The 19,011-nt window shown below is 42.1% G+C and overlaps 1 protein-coding gene across 5 annotated transcripts in view; it reads right to left on the minus strand.

Moving 5' to 3' along the window:
- LOC132868290 (transcription factor COE3) overlaps positions 1-19,011 on the minus strand; it is a 122,912-nt gene that overhangs the window by 20,010 nt on the left and 83,891 nt on the right. For all 5 annotated transcript variants that reach the window (XM_060901152.1, XM_060901153.1, XM_060901151.1 and 2 more), the window contains exon 11: positions 2,885-2,973. In XM_060901152.1, coding sequence (XP_060757135.1) covers positions 2,885-2,973 — 89 coding nt within the window. The remainder of the gene's footprint in view (positions 1-2,884; positions 2,974-19,011) is intronic.

The raw sequence follows: 19,011 nt of genomic DNA on the forward strand, positions 1-19,011 counted from the left end.
GACGGATTCGGTCCATTGTCAGTAAAAAAAAAAAAAATGGAGCTGAGGGAGAGAGTAATATTCCATGGGGAAAAAAACTCTTGGCATTTCCAAGATTAAAGAGTCACAAAATTTACATGAAAAAAAAAAAACCTCTGGGGGAAAAAAGTGGTTTATGTGCATTATGGAGCTGAGGGTGATAGAACAGATTATATTCTGAGAAAAAACTCAGAATTTACAAGATTAAAGTCAGAAATTTATGAGAAAAATCTCTGATATTCTCTGAGATTAAAAGCCATAAATTTGTGTGGAAAAAAACTCTGAAATTAAAAAGTCACAAATTTACATGGAAAAAACCCTCGGAAAACAGTGGGGAGGGGGTTGTGGATGATGGAGCTGAGCGAGGGAGTAATATTCCAAGAAAAAAAAACTTAGAATTTCTAAGATGAAATTCATAAATTTTCAAGAAAAATATGGTGTTTTTTTTCTTTTTTTTCTTTTTCAAGGAACCACATTGCTTCATTTTGCAAGACTGGATCAACATCATCATACCACAGAAAATCTCAAGAAAATGCAGTCTTTCCACCTTGATCTCACAAAATTAAAGAATAAAGCATGAAGCGACTTTCAACTCCATTTCCCAGAATTCACTGCAGCCGGGAAGCATGTGATTGTTGTCTTTGAGACAATCTGAGATTTTAGTTTCTTGTAAATTTGTGACTTTTTAATCTCAGAATTTCTGAGGGTTTTTTTTTTGCAAATTTCCGACCTTATAATCTCAAAGAATATCCGAGTTTTTTATTCTCATAAATTTACGACTTTAATTTCAGAGATTGATTGAAGTTCTGAGAATTCTGTCCATTTTATTGCTAAAATGATGATTGAGAAAAATGGTTAATTATATTTCAATCTCATAAATAATCCTCCATTTATCTCAATGTATTTTATTTTATTTCATTTTATTTATCATTAATTTGGTCAAATTTGTTTCTCAATTCATTCAGAGTTCGATTATTATCATCTTATCTTTGAGGACATTATTGAGTTGATGTTTTTTCGGGGGGAAAAAATCATCATGTCACTTTCATTTTGAAACACAAACGATTTAAAATAAAATCCAAATAAATTTCACTGAAATATTTCCAAACTCCGCAAGGATGAGTTCCAAATCTGACAGCTGGAGTGTGAAGTGGTAGTGAACTCGGTCTAATTTTGAACAAGTCTGGGTGTGTTTTTCTCTCCACTCCGGGTGCGTCCTCTCACTGTATCAGCACTGCATGTCTCCTGATACACACACACACACACACACACACTACCTCCTCTCTCTCTCTCTCTCTCTCTCTCTCTCTCTCTCTCTCTCTCTCGGTTTTCCACACTCTTTCTTTCCAGGGGCTCAATTATGAGAGCACGGCTTTCTGGATCCACTGCCTGCGGCAAGACAGCTTTGCCGAGGAGGAGCTCGACGACAGCTCCCTTAACAATGATAAATCACACACACACACACACACACACACACACACACACACACACACACACACACACACAGCACAAACCCACTGATCACTAGATCACATAAGAGAGAGAACAAGTGCTGCAAGATATCACTGAAAAGGAAGTGAGTAACATACGAGATGGACAAGAAAACACAAATCTCTCTCTCTCTCTCTCTCTCTCTCTCTCTCTCTCTCTCACACACACACACACACACACACACACAGAATGGAAATTCATTGATTCTGGGATTATCAGAGGTATAGCTGTAGTGTACCCCAGGTATTACTGATATAATGAGTGTGTGTGTGTGTGTGTGTGTGTGTGTGTGTGTGTGTGTGTGTGTGTGTGTGTGTGAGAGAGAGAGAGAGAGAGAGAGAGAGAGAGAGAGAGAGAAAGAAATTTGACAGCAGTGGAAAAAAGCACAATCAGCAAAAACCACAGCTGTGAGCAAACACACACACACACACACACACACACCAAACTGACCAGCATATTTACACACTTAGGTGCATCGTTATTTTTTTGGATGCTCACATTTTCCGTTATTTATTTACTAGATTTACAGTTCGTCATTTCTGGGGTGAGAGAGATATACAGAGAGAGAGAGAGAGAGAGAGAGAGAGAGAGGAACATCTGCATTCTTATTGAGTTTTCCTCTTGAATAAATAAATCTAATGCCTGTGATAGTTAATGTTCCCTCCACAAAGAGGCCGAGACGCCATATGCTTACTATTAGCGTCAATTCGCCAATAAACAGCTTTTTTTTCACATCTCAGACGCCAGATTTTGATAAATGGTTTCAATTTGGCAGCTGCTTTAAGGTGTCAGTCCGCATCAGGTCGGAACAGCGGGCCTCTGCCCGAACAAATCTCGCTCACTTAGCCCTGCCGCCTTTTTAGGGCAAAATAATCTTTTCATACTAACCAGGCAGCAAACCGCCCACGGCACCTGCTGAGGGGTTTTTTTTCCTGTTGGTGGTGGGGTTTTTTTCCTTTTCTTTTTTCTTGACTCTTTGTGCTTGTGTTAGTGTCAGTGTGGCTTTTTCCTTTTCAGAGAATAAAGGAATGAGTGCGAAAGCAGGCAGCGCTGGAACAATTATTTATCATGACCTTTGAGAGACCAACTTATTCCACGAGTTCCTCTCGATCGTTCATTAATGGGAAGAAAAATATTGTTATTGTTATTATGGGATGTAGAGGGAAAATGCAGTGACACTCAGAGTATCATCTGGATCGGGATCTATTGAGACGAATAATACGGAGTCCACTGACGACTTCGACATCGAGACATGCTGATTATTAGTGTACGTGTTCGAAATATACAACAATTATAAAACCATAAAAGATCTAAAAATGTGAAGAATTCTGAAGCTGATCTTTATCAACCATCGATGTGTGAAATGTCCGCTTACCTTAGGTAACCTCTCAGGGTCTCCAGGGTGGCGTGGAATGACCTTCTGTAACCTCTGGAAGCCGTAATCAATGGTGGGTTCATTCAGAGCTGAAACACACACACACACACACACAGGGTGATACAGGACCCCATTGTTCTGTGGGACAGGAAACATGTTAGGATTGAATCTCATGACCTTTTTTCGATACCTGCCCGAGTTCTTTTAAAAGGTGAACGAGGTGAGTGTGTGCCTTTATGCCTTTATACTGTATGGTGTGTTTGATTACTGGTATATTTTATGAACTCACCGGTAAGTCAATTGAATTTTATTTAACTTGTATTTAAATGATTGAATCAAACCAGAGTTTTATTAATTTATCCATTTATCCATTTTTCAGAACCGCTTATCCAGTTCAGAGTTACAGATGGTTTCCCAGATATGTGCATGGGGCACAAGGTCAAGAGGAGATCCTGGACAGGATGCCAATACTTAACAGGGAAACACACACACACACACACACATTGGGGTGTGTTTTTTGTGAATTAGAAAATAATAGAGCATAGTGTATATCATTTGATTTTTCGATAATATAGTCTGTAAAGTACAGTGAAGTATAATATCATACAGTATAGTATAGTTCATGCATTTATTCAATATTTAAAGGGGAACTGAAGTCATTTTTAAACTTGCTTTATTTCTTAATTAACGTGTTATTCAATTACGTTTTCGGTTTTAGTAACCTTATATCGTGACTCGTATTGCCAACTAATTGCATTTAAATATTATACTTATCGGCCTATTCGGTTTTTAGCCATGTTGAATTTAGTTCGTTTGGTCCATGGCAGGCGTCGCTTATCCACACGATCTTCACGAGACTTGTGCGAGACTTCGGAAAGTGAAGTGTCAGCCAGGTGTCAGTTCCGCCATTTTGAAAACTATATAGTTTATGATCTCATCTCATCTCATTATCTGTAGCCGCTTTATCCTGTTCTACAGGGTCGCAGGCAAGCTGGAGCCTATCCCAGCTGACTATGGGCGAAAGGCGGGGTACACCCTGGACAAGTCGCCAGGTCATCACAGGGCTGACACATAGACACAGACAACCATTCACACTCTCATTCACACCTACGGTCAATTTAGAGTCACCAGTTAACCTAACCTGCATGTCTTTGGACTGTGGGGGAAACCGGAGCACCCGGAGGAAACCCACGCGGACACAGGGAGAACATGCAAACTCCGCACAGAAAGGCCCTCGCCGGCCATGGGGCTCGAACCTGGACCTTCTTGCTGTGAGGCGACAGCGCTAACCACTACACCACCGTGCCGCCCCGCCAGTATTATTATTATTATTATTATTATTATTATACATACACACTCGCTTCATATCAGCATTCTCGAAGGCCAAAACGAGCTTAACCAAGACTCAGTGCTGTTCACGCAGCAGTCCAGTTACCTTCCAGTCAGTGTAGTGTTAGCGAAGGCCAATGCTAGCACAGTCAAGCCGAATATTATTATTATTATTATTATTATTATTATTATTATTATTTTATTTTATTTATTTTTTTATTATCATTATACATACATAAGCATTATACATGCGCATTCCCTTTGGGTGTCCAGCATGTCTTTTTCTTTAAAAAATTCTCTCATAATCTTCCACTTTTAACGACGCAAACCTGGCGGCCATGTTTGTTTACTCACCAACAGACATCGAAAAACTGGAAAAGAGACACATCAGAGATGTAAAACTTCTGCGCTAGTGAGTAAACAAACATGGCTACCGGGTTTGCTTCGTTAAAAGCGGAAGATTTTGAGAGAATTTTGAAAGAAAAAGGCGCGCTGGACACCCAAAGGGAATGTCAAGTCAAGTCAAGTCAAGTCAACTTTATTGTCAAATATGCTATACATGCTCGACATACAGCACAGATGAAATATCAGTCCTCTCTGACCCATGGTGCAAACAGGCAATGCAATAAATAAAAATAGAATAATTGAAAAAAAAAACAACAACAATATAAACAGTATAAACACTCTAGATAGGAACTAGACATAGACTAAACACTCAAACAATATAAACAGTATAAATAAACAGTATAAACACTAGATAAGAACAAGACATAGACTAAACACTCAGACAATATAAACAGTGTAAACACTAGATAAGAACTACACACAGACTAAACACTCAAACAGACAATATAAACAGTATAAACACTCTAGATATGAACTAGACGTAGACTAAACACTCTAATGTGTCTCTTTTCCAGTTTTTCCATGTCTGTTGGTATGTTTTTCTCTTGCAAATATGCATAAAGAATATATAGTGAAGTTTTGGGAGCCTTTCGGGTGTTCAGCGCGTCTTTAGTTTCAGTTTTGAGTTTATTCATTTAGTGCTTAATGATAGCATTGCTAATCCTAGCAGTAGCACTGGATTAGCCTCGTCTTCTCTTTTTTCCGGCCAACAAAGAAATGATTGTGTGTATGCGCAGCAGGAAAGTTTTATCACTGGATCTTCGTATGAGCTCTGGCGTGTGACGTCGTGCTGTCTTGACAACGTGCAAGAGTATAACAATACTGCACGCTCATTCTCCATTGGGGAGAGCAGCGTAATACATGGAGGATAAGCGATATGCTCACGATATTGCATGATATCAATAAACCCACTAAAAGGGAAAAGAGTACATGGTTTTATTCCATGGAAAAAGTGTCCTGTATGTATAATATGATATTAAATTATATGATAAAGTTTCATCATTTACTTTCGATATTTAGGACAATAGGCATCCTATCGTAAATGGTAAATGTTGTGTGATATCGTATAACCGTATTGTACGGAGGAAATTTAAAAAACGATAACAAAATGGCACGACTCCCAAAATAGTGCAAGATGTAATGAATAGAGTCTGGACAAACAGACAGGTCCACAGCACAAAATAATGAAATCACGAACGTGAAATAGAAAGCTGAGGATCATTTCTTGGTATCTCAGAAACATGGCTGATGAGTGATCAGAGACGAAAGACTAATGAGCGAACTCAAGCTACATGATACTGTGTCAGAAATGGAAGTCTGTTAATAATATCAAAAACCATATTTCAACTGTCTTAGCATGTGTGTGTGTGTGTGTGTGGGGGGGGGGGGGGGGGGTATGAAGTGCGCAGTCAGTCTCCGCTGGCCTGCTTCTCCCCCTTCACTTCTCATTCACACACTGCCTAATTCAATCCTCCTTCCCTCCCTCTCCCCCCACATACATTTGATTTTTCATTCCCCTATTCGAGAGCTCAGTTTTCCTTTCTTGCATTCTTGGGGCAGGAGAAGAACACGAGAGAGAGAGAGAGAGAGAGAGAGAGAGAAAGGGAAACACCACGGAAAAACGGTTAGGCAGATATTTCTCCATAATCAAGCCCATTAATCATAAAAGGCTGTCAAATTTGACTTTGGGGACAATTTGTCAGCCCTCATGCCCACTCTGCTTTTGTCACTGATGCCTCTTGTATTGGTTAAGGATGATTGACAGTCCGAATGCAGACGAGTCGAATAGCTAGTTTGTGCTAATATGCATAACCGAGCTTTCATGAATAAGAATAAGGTTGTGGCGCTGGAGCACGCTGGCCCTTTCAAAGGGGCCCGTTGCTGTTTGTCGCGCAAGGCAAATAGATGTTATTACCATTATAACAATATTTGTTTTCTCGCGGCGGGGAAAGGGCCCCTGCGAGCTGCAAAATCAAATTTGTTTCAAGACAGTTTTTGGCAGGGAAAAGGAGAAAAGAAGGACTGTGCTGACAGGGGGGCGGGGCACGTGAGCTGACGGTGTGAATGTGCAAGAGAAAGTGCTCTCTGTTAGCGCTCTATTACACACTCTGCTCTTATCAGTTATTATAGACATGAAGTCTGAGCCCATAACAAGTGGTTTGAAAAACGGATCAGAACCATTTTTTTAATTTTCGAGAAGATGGTGTTGAATTTTGGTGACAAATCTCCATCCATTATCCGTAACCGCTTATCCTGTACAGGGTCGCGGGCAAGCTGGAGCCTATCCCAGCCGACTATGGGCGAAAGGCGGGGTACACCCTGGACAAGTCGCCAGATCATCGCAGGGCTGACACACAGATACAAACAACCATTCACACTCACATTCACACCTACAGTCAATTTAGAGTCACCAGTTAACCTAACCTGCATGTCTTTGGACTGTGGGGGAAACCGGAGCACCCGGAGGAAACCCACGCGGACACGGGGAGAACATGCAAACTCCGCACAGAAAGGCCCTCGCCGGCCACGGGGCTCGAACCTAGAACCTTCTGACTGTGAGGTGACAGTGCTAACCACTACACCACCGTGCCACTGGTGACTAATCTATTTCAGTGAAAATGTATGCATCATTTGAGGAAATGAAGCAAAGAATGCAAAGAAATGTTAGTTATTCTATCCACATTCACTGGATATGAGCAATTGCGCACTCTGATTGGCTACTCTACTACGAGGATATCAGCTCATATACCATGGAGAGAAAAACAAAATGGTGGAGCATGTTACTGAACCAAATGAGGATGAAATAAAAACTCCACTTGAAAACAAAAATTGTGATCAAGTTTTTAAAAGAAACAGAAATAGCTAAAATCATAATGTTGTTTGTTTGCTTGTTTGTTTGTTTGTTTGTTTTCCCCCAATATCTCCTGTTCCACCCTCCAGCCCAGTCAGTGGCAGTAATGAACCTTTAAGTTGGTTTGCCAACTGCCAAAATACCCAAAAGAAGAAGAAGAAGAAGACCCTCAAAAATACAAAAAAAGGCAACAAAATATGGAATGAAAGTACAGGGTGTTTCAAAAAATTTGATGTCATTTCACAATCTAATAACTTTGCCAATTCTTGTTCAATTGACCTCAAATTTTAACAGCGTGTGTGGAAACAGGTCAAAATTTTATGTTTAATGCTTTTTGTTTTTATCTCTTTAGGTCTAGAAATGCCATTCACTGGAAAAGAAAAGGCGTTTTGTGTGTTCAAGTTTGCTCGAACCCAGTCAAACAAGTCAAAAATTTGTGAAATCATTCATGGAATCCACATCCTTTTGAATTTCTCGTTCAAATTTTGAGGAATAAATCTCATATTGCTCAACACGAAGCCTGTTCAGTTTCATTTGCCTGAACTACAGTGGTGCTTGAAAGTTTGTGAACCCTTTAGAATTTTCTATATTTCTGTATAAATATGACCTAAAACATCATCAAATTTTCACACAAGTCCTAAATGTAGATAAAGAGAACCCAGTTAAACAAATGAGGCAAAAATATTATACTTGGTCATTTATTTATTGAGGAAAATGATCCAATATTATATATCTGTGAGTGGCAAAAGTATGTGAACCTTTGCTTTCAGTATCTGGTGTGACCCCCTTGTGCAGCAATAACTGCAACTAAACATTTGCGGTAACTGTTGATCAGTCCTGCACACCGGCTTGGAGGAATTTTAGCCCATTCCTCCATACAGAACAGCTTCAACTCTGGGATGTTGGTGGGTTTCCTCACATGAACTGCTCGCTTCAGGTCCTTCCACAACATTTTGATTGGATTAAGGTCAGGACTTTGACTTGGCCATTCCAAAACATTAACTTTATTCTTCTTTAACCATTCTTTGGTAGAACGACTTGTGTGCTTAGGGACATTGTCTTGCTGCATGACCCACCTTCTCTTGAAATTCAGTTCATGGACAGATGTCCTGACATTTTCCTTTAGAATTCATTGGCATCATTCAGAATTCATTGCTCCATTAATGATGGCAAGCCGTCCTGGCCCAGATGCAGCAAAACAGGCCCAAACCATAAGACTACCACCACCATGTTTCACAGATGGGATAAGGTTCTTATGCTGGAATGCAGTGTTTTCCTTTCTCCAAACATAACGCTTCTCATTTAAACCAAAAAGTTCTATTTTGGTCTTATCCCTCCACAAAACATTTTTCAAATAGCCTTCTGGCTTGTCCACATGACCTTTAGCAAACTGCAGACGAGCAGCAATGTTCTTTTTGGAGAGCAGTGTCTTTCTTCTTGCAACCCTGCCATGCACACCATTGTTGTTCAGTGTTCTCCTGATGGTGGACTCATGAACATTAACATTAGCCAATGTGAGAGAGGCCTGCAGTTGCTTAGAAGTTACCCTGGGGTCCTATGTGACCTCACTGACTATTACACGCCTTGCTCTTGGAGTGATCTTTGTTGGTCGACCACTCCTGGGGAGGGTAACAATGGTCTTGAATTTCCTCCATTTGTACACAATCTGTCTGACTGTGGATTGGTGGAGTCCAAACTCTTTAAAGATGGTTTTGTAACCTTTTCCAGCCTGATGAGCATCAACAACGTTTTTTCTGAGGTCCTCAGAAATCTCCTTTGCTCGTGCCATGATACACTTCCACAAACATGTGTTGTGAAGATCAGACTTTGATAGATCCCTGTTCTTTAAATAAAACAGGGTGCCCACTCACACCTGATTGTCATCCCATTGATTGAAAACACCTGACTCTAATGTCACCTTCAAATTAACTGCTAATCCTAGAGGTTCACATACTTTTGCCACTCACAGATATGCAATATTGGATTATTTTCCTCAATAAATTAATGACCAAGTATCATATTTTTGCCTCATTTGTTTAACTGGGTTCTCTTTATCTACTTTTAGGACTTGTGTGAAAATCTGATGATGTTTTAGGTCATATTTATGCAGAAATATAGAAAATTCTAAAGGGTTCACAAACTTTCAAGCACCACTGTATGTAGTTCCTGGGATATTTACATTTCAAATAATATCATCTCATCTCATTATCTGTAGCCGCTTTATCCTGTTCTACAGGGTCGCAGGCAAGCTGGAGCCTATCCCAGCTGACTACGGGCGAAAGGCGGGGTACACCCTGGACAAGTCGCCAGGTCATCACAGGGCCGACACATAGACACAGACAACCATTCACACTCACATTCACACCTACGCTCAATTTAGAGTCACCAGTTAACCTAACCTGCATGTCTTTGGACTGTGGGGGAAACTGGAGCACCCGGAGGAAACCCACGCGGACACGGGGAGAACATGCAAACTCCGCACAGAAAGGCCCTCGCCGGCCACGGGGCTCGAACCCGGACCTTCTTGCTGTGAGGCGACAGCGCGAACCACTACACCACCGTGCCGCCCTCAAGAATAATAATAATTATTATTATTATTATTTTAACAGACTCTAAATTGACCGTAGGTGTGAATGTGAGTGTGAATGGTTGTCTGTGTCTATGTGTCAGCCCTGTGATGACCTGGCGACTTGTCCAGGGTGTACCCCGCCTTTCGCCCGTAGTCAGCTGGGATAGGCTCCAGCTTGCCTGCGACCCTGTAGAAGGATAAAGCGGCTAGAGATAATGAGATGAGATGAGATGAGATTATTTTAGCATTTTTTCACAAATTGCTCCTGTCATTTCGTCGGTTTGTTTATATTCTAAGCGGAAATTATTTTGTCAGACGTTTTATTTCTTGAACTTGCACAAAATAAAAATAAAAATGCTCCGTTTCTCAAAATCCAGTCATACATGATTAAAAGCAGACTTGACATGATCAGCTCACGTACGACTTGATTTTGTGAAATGGCTGTTAATTATACCACAAAGATATAGTATTTAGCGTGACGTATCGGTCAAACGTCATTTTTCACTTCTTATGCATCAATCAACTCTGAATTTGTGCTCTGTTCTCATTCATCATGCATTTCATTGAGAAAATTTCACACTTTAGTGACGTTTTAACAAAAAAGGGACCTCGACAGGCGTCATGTCGAACTTTTACGACATGAACTGTATATTAGATGAGAACGAAACGCAAAAGTATCCTGAAATACAAACTATACTCCTGTCCTGTGAATAACAGTGAGTTAGACAGATGAGGGGACATTTCACTGGTCTTCATCAGGAAAAGTTTTCGGGTTCGGTGCAGCATTATGAGTGTTAGTGTCTGGATGAGTAATTGTCAATGGAAGGTCCTTATTAGGATAGTGTGACGAGCCTGTGTGTGTGTGGGAGTGGAAGTGGGTGTGGGAGTGGGTGTGTGGGTGAGTTGCGTCTCTCGTCCTCCATCAATCTGTCATGAAATTAAGCCCGTTCATTCTCTTATTAAAATCCCCCTGCACTCTGACCCCCTCCCCTTTCCCCATTCTCGTGCCCAATCGATATGTGAGCGTTACCGAGCGCGTGCTGCAGTAATTGGCGCGATGGCGGGTGCGCGCTTGGCGTCGAACCCTGACCCCACACGCATTGCCGCGCGCGTATGAAGATAGATTGCCTGATTTAGTGTAAACATATGCTGCAATTCCAGCCATCAGCGCCACTTTCTCCATTGTAATTCGTATTGATTTTTCTCCCTCTCGTGCACGGCTGGCTTTTTTGACGTGCAACTGCGAGAAAGAGAGAGAGAGAGAGAGAGAGAGAGAGAGATGGGGGTGGTTCAGCAGAAAGACCAAAGAGTAACAGGAGGACATAAAGGGGTGTGGGTATTTATTATTTATCTGATCGTTCCTTTATTGCTCTCGTTGTGAGGCCATGTCTCTCACCCACCCACTGTTTCTGCTCAGAGCCAAGAACGTGTGGTCAGTAATCAGGATGCAATGAGGTATGAGGTCACAGATCATGTTTCCCTCCATCCACACACACACACACACACACACACACACACACACACAAAGAGCAGACAGAACGTAATTCACCATTTGGACCTTTGCGCACTCGAAGATGCCAACATTTTCGCATCGTGTTGTTAAAGACTCTCGATTCGGATTGGTCCGAAAGTTCTCAAACAGCGATACAACAATCCTGAGAGCATTCCTTGCTCGAAAGCAGAAACAGGTTGATATTAACGAGCTTGTTCGAGGATATTATCCATATGAAAGAAATCTTTCTGGAAGGAGACACTGATTGAACGTTTTATGGAAGGAGTCTCCGTTGTCAAGTCTTCAACAGAGAGTAATTCTTCACTTTCATGTTTCTTGGTCGCATCCCAAGCTGTATTTATTTGTCAAATTAATTTTATGACAGAAATAAAGACAGAGGCTGACTTTTTAGAGCAACATTTGGGCTGAAGTTAGTGCGAAATCGTTCTGCTTGACAAGAATGAAACAGAAAGTTCTTGCGAGGGAAATCTACACTCCAACTACAGTGTGTTCGGTTACCAGATCTTCAACCAAATCGTCTTATTTATTATCGTCGAAAGAATTATTTCCAAAAGAATAAATCTGGAAAATGATGAATGGCCACGACCAGACGAGATCTGCACGAACCAGCACAATCACGGGGTTTAAGCAGAGCTCGTCGAAGCACAGAGTCGTCCCGTGATTGTGTTCACCTGCGCTGTGTGATCGGATTTCAGAAGATCAATTGAACTGGCAAATCAGAGACAGCGTACACACCTTGTAAAATCAATCTTACACCACACGCCACAAAGGTTAGAAGTCAAATGGGGCAGAGCAGGACAGCAGGTATTCAGTATCATGATTAAAGGCCTGTCTTTCTCTTTCTCTTTCATCTTTCAAACATATACATACTACACTCTTTCTCTGCCATTTTGAGGTCTTCTCAAGGGAGTTGACGTCATTTTCTATCCATTGTGTTATTTGCGCCACATCCAGCTGATCACGCTTCCCTCTTTTTGCGATCTCGAGAAACAACTATTCCAGTTTTCATCTATTTCATCTTTCCTGCTCGGTTTGCTATTTACATTTCGTTGCTCGACATCAGCGTCCAATGACGTTCTCAAAAAAAAAAAACGAAGGCACTCTTTTTTGGCCTGATGGAGTGATCGAAGGCGCAGTCATGCCCCTGCCGGCCACAATCCCGTCAGCGCCTCTTCGCCATTCAGGAGGCTATTTCTGAATCGTTTTGCGTTCAGCTCCAGCTCTGTATACAAACCACTCCATCAAAGCTGCCTCGCCTGTGATGGAACGACGCAATTTGTTTGCAAGGTTCGAATTCCTGCACAGCAAGGCTCAATCTCGCATTTCCATGTGGCGGTTTATTGATAAGGGCGAGTGTATCTCTTTTGATTGTCCCTCCGGTCATTACAAAGGCACTTCCAAACACGCAGCAGGAAGCAGGAGAAAACAGGAAGTGATTTGTTTTCCCGTTTCGGTCTGTCGACTGCGTGCAAAGTGGCCAGTTGACAAACGTCGAAAACCCCTTCGCTGCTTGGTATTGATTCTGTTTTCTGCTCCCTTCCCTCATTCACATGAAGCATGGAAGCGAGTAGACACATGCTCACTTCGCTGCAGATTCAGAAGCATGGCGCTCGGCCTGATCAATCACCGAACCTCCAATCAATTCTCATAGAAATTTCATGAACTTTAAACTGTGACTGACAGTCAAAAGGCAGCTGAAGCAGAAAACCACCAGGGGAGATGAGAGAAATCCCAAACACACGCTCACCCACAGTTAATTACAGAGAAATGCAGCTTTTACGGCAGTACGTATGGTGTGGTGTGACCTCTGTTTCCCTCCAGCACGCACACTGCAGATGTGTAAGTTCACACTTTTTCCAGTGCGAGTCACGGATTTTCAAAAACGTGTGAGAGGACAGCAAAAAGGACTGCGAGAGGACATAAAGACAGTGTGAGGGGACAGCAACAAGATGGAATAGAAAGGAATTTGAAATTACAGATGGTGTGTGAGAGGATGGCAAGAAAGAGTGAGACAGAAAAGAAGGGCTGAGTGTTGCAGGACAAACGTATCAGAGGACAGCGAAAAAAGGCGAGAGGTGAGAGTGAGTGAATGTGAGAGGATTAAGTGCGAGTAAAATGGAGAGTGATAAGACAAAAAGGAGTATGGAAGGACAAAGATAAAGATAAGAAATGTGAGAAGACAGCAAAGAAGTATAAGAGAAGAGTAAGAGGTATGAAAGATCAGTAAAAAGAGAACATTAAAGGACAATGTGTGAGGACAAGAAACAGGTTTGTGAGAGGACAGTCAGAAAAATATTGAGAAGACGTGTCGAAGGAGCGTGATGGGACAGGGAGAAGTGTGAGAGGACTGAGAAGGAATGAGTGAGGACAAGGAGAAGGTGTGTCAGAGCACAGGGAGAAGGAGTGCGAGAGGACAATGAGAAAGAAAGTGAGAGGACAATGAGAAAGAAAGTGAGAGGACAATGAGAAGAAATGTGAGAGGACAGGAAGAAGGAGTTTGAAAGGACAGGAAGAAGGAATGTGAGAGGATAGGAAGAAGGAAAGTGAGAGGACATGGAGAAGGAGTGTGAGAGGACAATGAGAAGAAATGTGAGAGGACAGGGAGAAGGAGTGTGAGGGGACAAGAAGAAGGAGTGGAAGGGGACAGGGAGAAGAAAAGTGAGAGGACATGGAGAAGTAGTGTGAGAGGACAGGGAGAAGGAGTGTGAAAGGACAGTGAGAAGGAAAGTGAGAGGACAATGAGAAGGAGTATGAGAGGACAGGGAGCAGGAATGTGAGAGGATAGGGCAAAGGAGTGTGAGAGGACAGGGAGAAGGAAAGTGAGAGGACAATGAGAAGAAATGTGAGAGGACAGGATGAAGGAGTGTGAGAGGACAGCTTCGAGTGTGAGAGGACAGGGAGAAGGAATGTAAAAGGAAATGGAATATAAGGGTGACAGGACAGGGTGACATGGTGGTTGTCTGTGTCTATGTGTCAGCCCTGTGATGACCTGGCGACTTGTCCAGGGTGTACCCCGCCTTTCGCCCATAGTCAGCTGGGATAGGCTCCAGCTTGCCTGCGACCCTGTAGAACAGGATAAAGCGGCTAGAGATAATGAGATGAGATGAGGACAGGGTGAAGGAATGTGAGAGGACAGGGAGAAGGAGTGTGAGAGGACACGGAATATAAGAGTGAGAGGATAGGGAGAAGGAATGTGAGAGTACATGGAGAAGGACTGTGAAAGGACATGGAATATAAGAGTAAGAGGACAGGGCAAAGGAGTGTGAGAGGACAGGGTGAAGGACTGTGAGAGGACAGGGAGAAGGAATGTGAGAGGACAGGGATAAGGAATGTGAAAGGACACGAAATATAAGAGTGAGAGGACAGGGCGAAGGAGCGTGAGAGGACAGGGAGAAGGACTGTGAGAGGACAGGGTGAAGGAGTGTGAGAGGATATGGAGAATGACAGTGAGGGGACAAGGAGAAGGACATTCACTTTTTATCTTAAGAAAAGTGATGAGACTTAAGAGAAAAGTAATTCTGAAAGGATTTTCAGAAGAATGGAATTTCAGAAGACAGTAGGACAGTAATTTAAAAGGACAGCAAGAAAGAATGGATGAGGACATTGAGAAGGAGTGTGAGGATGCAGAGAGTGTCTCTCTCAATCTGTGTGCTCGTTCTCTGCTCCTTTGATGAACATATGCCCTCACACGTGACACCAAATTCAGGAGGAACTATGTTGCAGTGATCGTCGAGAACATCACACTCCTCAGGTGGGGGATTGAGCGGTTTTGATGCACACTTCCTGTAGGTGTCACTCAGCTTAATCAAGGCAGCACTGAGGCAATTAGCTGATAGGTGATTAGCATACTGAAACGGATGGATGCTGCAATAATCAGGACGGTTGCATCACAAAGAGAGGGAGAGGGCTGAGGAGGACAGTGTGAGGCAGAGACAGCAAGGCAGCGTGTGAATGAAAAAAAAAAGAAGATGAACAGACCCCGAGATGAAAGCAGACCACTTTACGGGTTTGGAGCATTATCTCCAGCTCGTCTCACACCTGTGGTTAATGCGGTTCTCGACAATGAGAACAAAATATTAAACAAAGATTAATCAATATTCAATCAATATTGGACTGGCTCATGCTTTCAGAATGATGTCATCTACCCTTACCAGTCTTCCTTTCGAGGATGCAACTTCCTCAAGAGTTCTTTTGATTGGTAATATCCGTAGCTTTCTCCTATTTGGATTCTGAACTGAAAGGGTAACTACTGTATATGTTTTGCATTTCTACGTGAAATCTTCCATGTTCTACCAAAGGAACATACCAAAGAACCCAAAAGTGCACTGGATGGTTCTTTGTGTGGACCAGGGAATAATACTTGATAGTATCCCCCATCCCCTTGTACTTGAAATCAAAAAGGTACCTCAAAGGTTCTTTGGAGGGTTAATGTTCTAGCTTCATAAAAGGATTCCACTTAGAGCCGGTTGTGAATGGGTACTAAACTTCAGAAACTGCACAGCTCAAGGAGTGATACATTTTGCACCATGAGTTGGCCTCAAGCTTCGGAATATTTATGGTTGTACTTTGACTGGCTATTCACACCTGAGTGCACTATAACTTTGAAAGGACAATGAATTGAAAAAGACATTCCCAGCATCACTTCTTGAAAGGTTGCTTGAGAATTTGGTTTGAAAAAAGTAAGTTGCACATCAACATAGTTGGCCATTTACATTGTCAGTTAAACAGCCTCTTCTTGATGAAGTAGGTCATCCTTGGCCATGTTTAGTCTCTGAAAATACCAGACTATCTAGCAAAAGCTGGAAGGTTGGCTTGTGAGATCACTTACAGGAAAAACCTTCTCTTGTCAGGTTCCTCGTTGAACCTTTAAAGGTCCCTTGAGATGAACAAACTGAAGAACTCTTTCGGGAGCTAGATTCAACCTTTTTTGAAGAAGAAGATGGTTGGGTATAGGAATAGTGTTATGACTCTACAGGACTTGCCAAGTACCTCCAAAAGATAGTAAAACCAAAATGTGTGTGAGTGATGATGAAAAAAGGCAATGCAAAACAGAACTCTTTTGTTTTCAGAACTCTCCACACTGCCTTTTCCGAACTTCTGGGCTCATAAAGCTTTAGAGGCCTTTTAAAGAAGTCGTGCGTCACATGGCGCCACCAATTCTGGCTTAGGACTGAGCAGGTCCCCTATACACACAAAAAGAGTTCATAGGACCAGTAGTTCCCACGAGGGGTGACGTGATTTCTCCACTCTGTTCAAGCTCACTTTGCTCGACAACAGCTTGCTGAACATGGAGTGTGTATGTGTGGGCTTAAAAGTACCGCATCAGCACGGAATGGCCTGCTGTCACTGTAAGAGTTATAACGTTACATACTGGCAGAAACCAGTGAAAGAGTTTTGGTTTATTGGTCAAAAGGTATTAGGGAAAAATAATCCAGTTTTTCATCATAAACCTATGAATCCTGGTCCCCATGCCCCATACACTGATGATTGCCAACTCTTGATGGCACACGTTAGATCACCTATAAATGTAATGCCAGTACCGGACCAAATCCTTCCACACCTAAAAGATCCCACAGGTCTTCAATTGGGTTAATGCCTTCCGTGGACAATGGCAAAAGGCCCCTGAAGAAAGATGAAATCATTGCTTATAAATTCATTAAGAAGCATCTCATAATCTCTCGGAATATTATTTACTGTAGGCTTGAAAAGCATGGCTGACTGCACTGCATCAGTGCATGCTCCAGTGGCATTAATAAACACTGCTACGTTCATCCACCCTCATGTTTCCCATTCTAGTCCTCTGGGAACCCCAGATGGTGCTTATTGTTGTTCTTCCCAACACCCAACACACCTGTAACAAATATTCACCATGTTGGTTGCTTGATTCAGGTTGCTTCAGGATGAGAGGAAAAATATGGTTGACTTGGTCGTCATTATCAAGGAAATTGTATGGAAAGACCCAGATCCAATGGTGAATGTTTCAGCCCGAGCCTAGTGGTTCACAATCCAAGCAGGTGAGGTGTTTTTCTGTTTCAGCCCCAAAACTCGACTGTACCAGAAAAACCGTGGGTTGCTTGGGGGTCCTCAAAGACTTGTTGCTTGGTGACTTGATCAGTGATAATGAGGTTTATTTTCACCATGGAAAAAACCAACACTTTCCACCTAAAATTCTCTGCTCTTGTACAAACAGGGCAACATGACACTCAGGCATAAGGCTTCGTTCCATAGCTAAGATAATTCTGCTTCCTGAAGGGGTTCTACTTGGCACTTTCTCTGAAACAGAAATGAGTTCTTCAGATAAACTTGAAGGGCTTCCCCAGAAGGACAATGCAAAGAAAGCACTGTGGTTCGAAACTGAACTCTTTTGTTTTCTCACTCAGATCAGGGGTTTGGCATGGAATCTTGGACTTGTTCTCAAATGGAAACCCTCTCTAGTAGGGTTCTACATAAAACCTTGAAACATTCTTCGAGACAAAGCAAATCAGCCATCAGAGTTCTCAAGCAAACCTTTGGTCAGAATGTACAGTATGTTCAGTACTTTGACAAAATTTGCAAAAGCAATGCAGATTCACCAAGGGATCTTTGATTGTTCAGTGTTCAAGCTTGCTGAAGGGGATATTATCCTTCCAAAGAGGATATCATCTCTTGTGGGGTTTTCCGAGAGGGACAAACCAACAAAACGAGCTTCTGGTCTGGCGATCTCATCCAAGAGCAATTTAGACTTTTTTTGCAAATTGACTTGTAAGAAATTTAAGATTTGTTCCTCTGGAAATGAAGCTGAATGTTGGGGATGATTGTACATACCAGTTGGCTTGGCTCTTGCCAGTTGTTACAAATTTGCATTTGTGACAGTGTGTTGTTTCTACGAGGTTTTAACCTCCCAACCCAACACTTCTGAAGCCTTTTCCTGTGTACTGTGTGTGAAAATATTGGGCAAGTCTGGACATGAAGTGACATGTATCCCTCAGAAAAACACTTCGTGTCCCAACACCCAGATAAAATGATTGTGTTTGTTAGCACCACTGGAGCGTAAACTGATGCTAATTTTTTCCAGGGATTTGATTCATATTATTTGACAGATGGTAAGGGTTAGTTTAGTGTCGATTCTTATTCTTATTCTTCTAATTATTCTTATTCTTATTCTTATTATTATTATTTCCCAGCTGTAAAGAAGCAAAGGCAGTCATTTATTTCTGATTGCTGTTTTCAAGAGCCGAGTCCACGCTGCCAGTCTGAGAGTTTGTAATGCACAGATCAATGCGACCGTGGATCAATGACGGCTGAGTTATTGCAGTATTTGGCTACTGATTTCTTTCTGGAGATGTGTTTTCCCAGGAAAGTCGATACCCTCAGGCTCCTCTCACTCTTTTTACTCTCCTCCTTCCCTCCCACCTCAGAGAGCACCTGGGGAGCCTTGGCCTCTGGAGACAGGCAAAAGCAGTTGGTTGGTTGGTTGGTTG

The sequence above is a fragment of the Neoarius graeffei genome, chromosome 20, assembly GCF_027579695.1.
Source record: "Neoarius graeffei isolate fNeoGra1 chromosome 20, fNeoGra1.pri, whole genome shotgun sequence".
NCBI classification, from domain to species: Eukaryota; Metazoa; Chordata; class Actinopteri; order Siluriformes; family Ariidae; genus Neoarius; species Neoarius graeffei.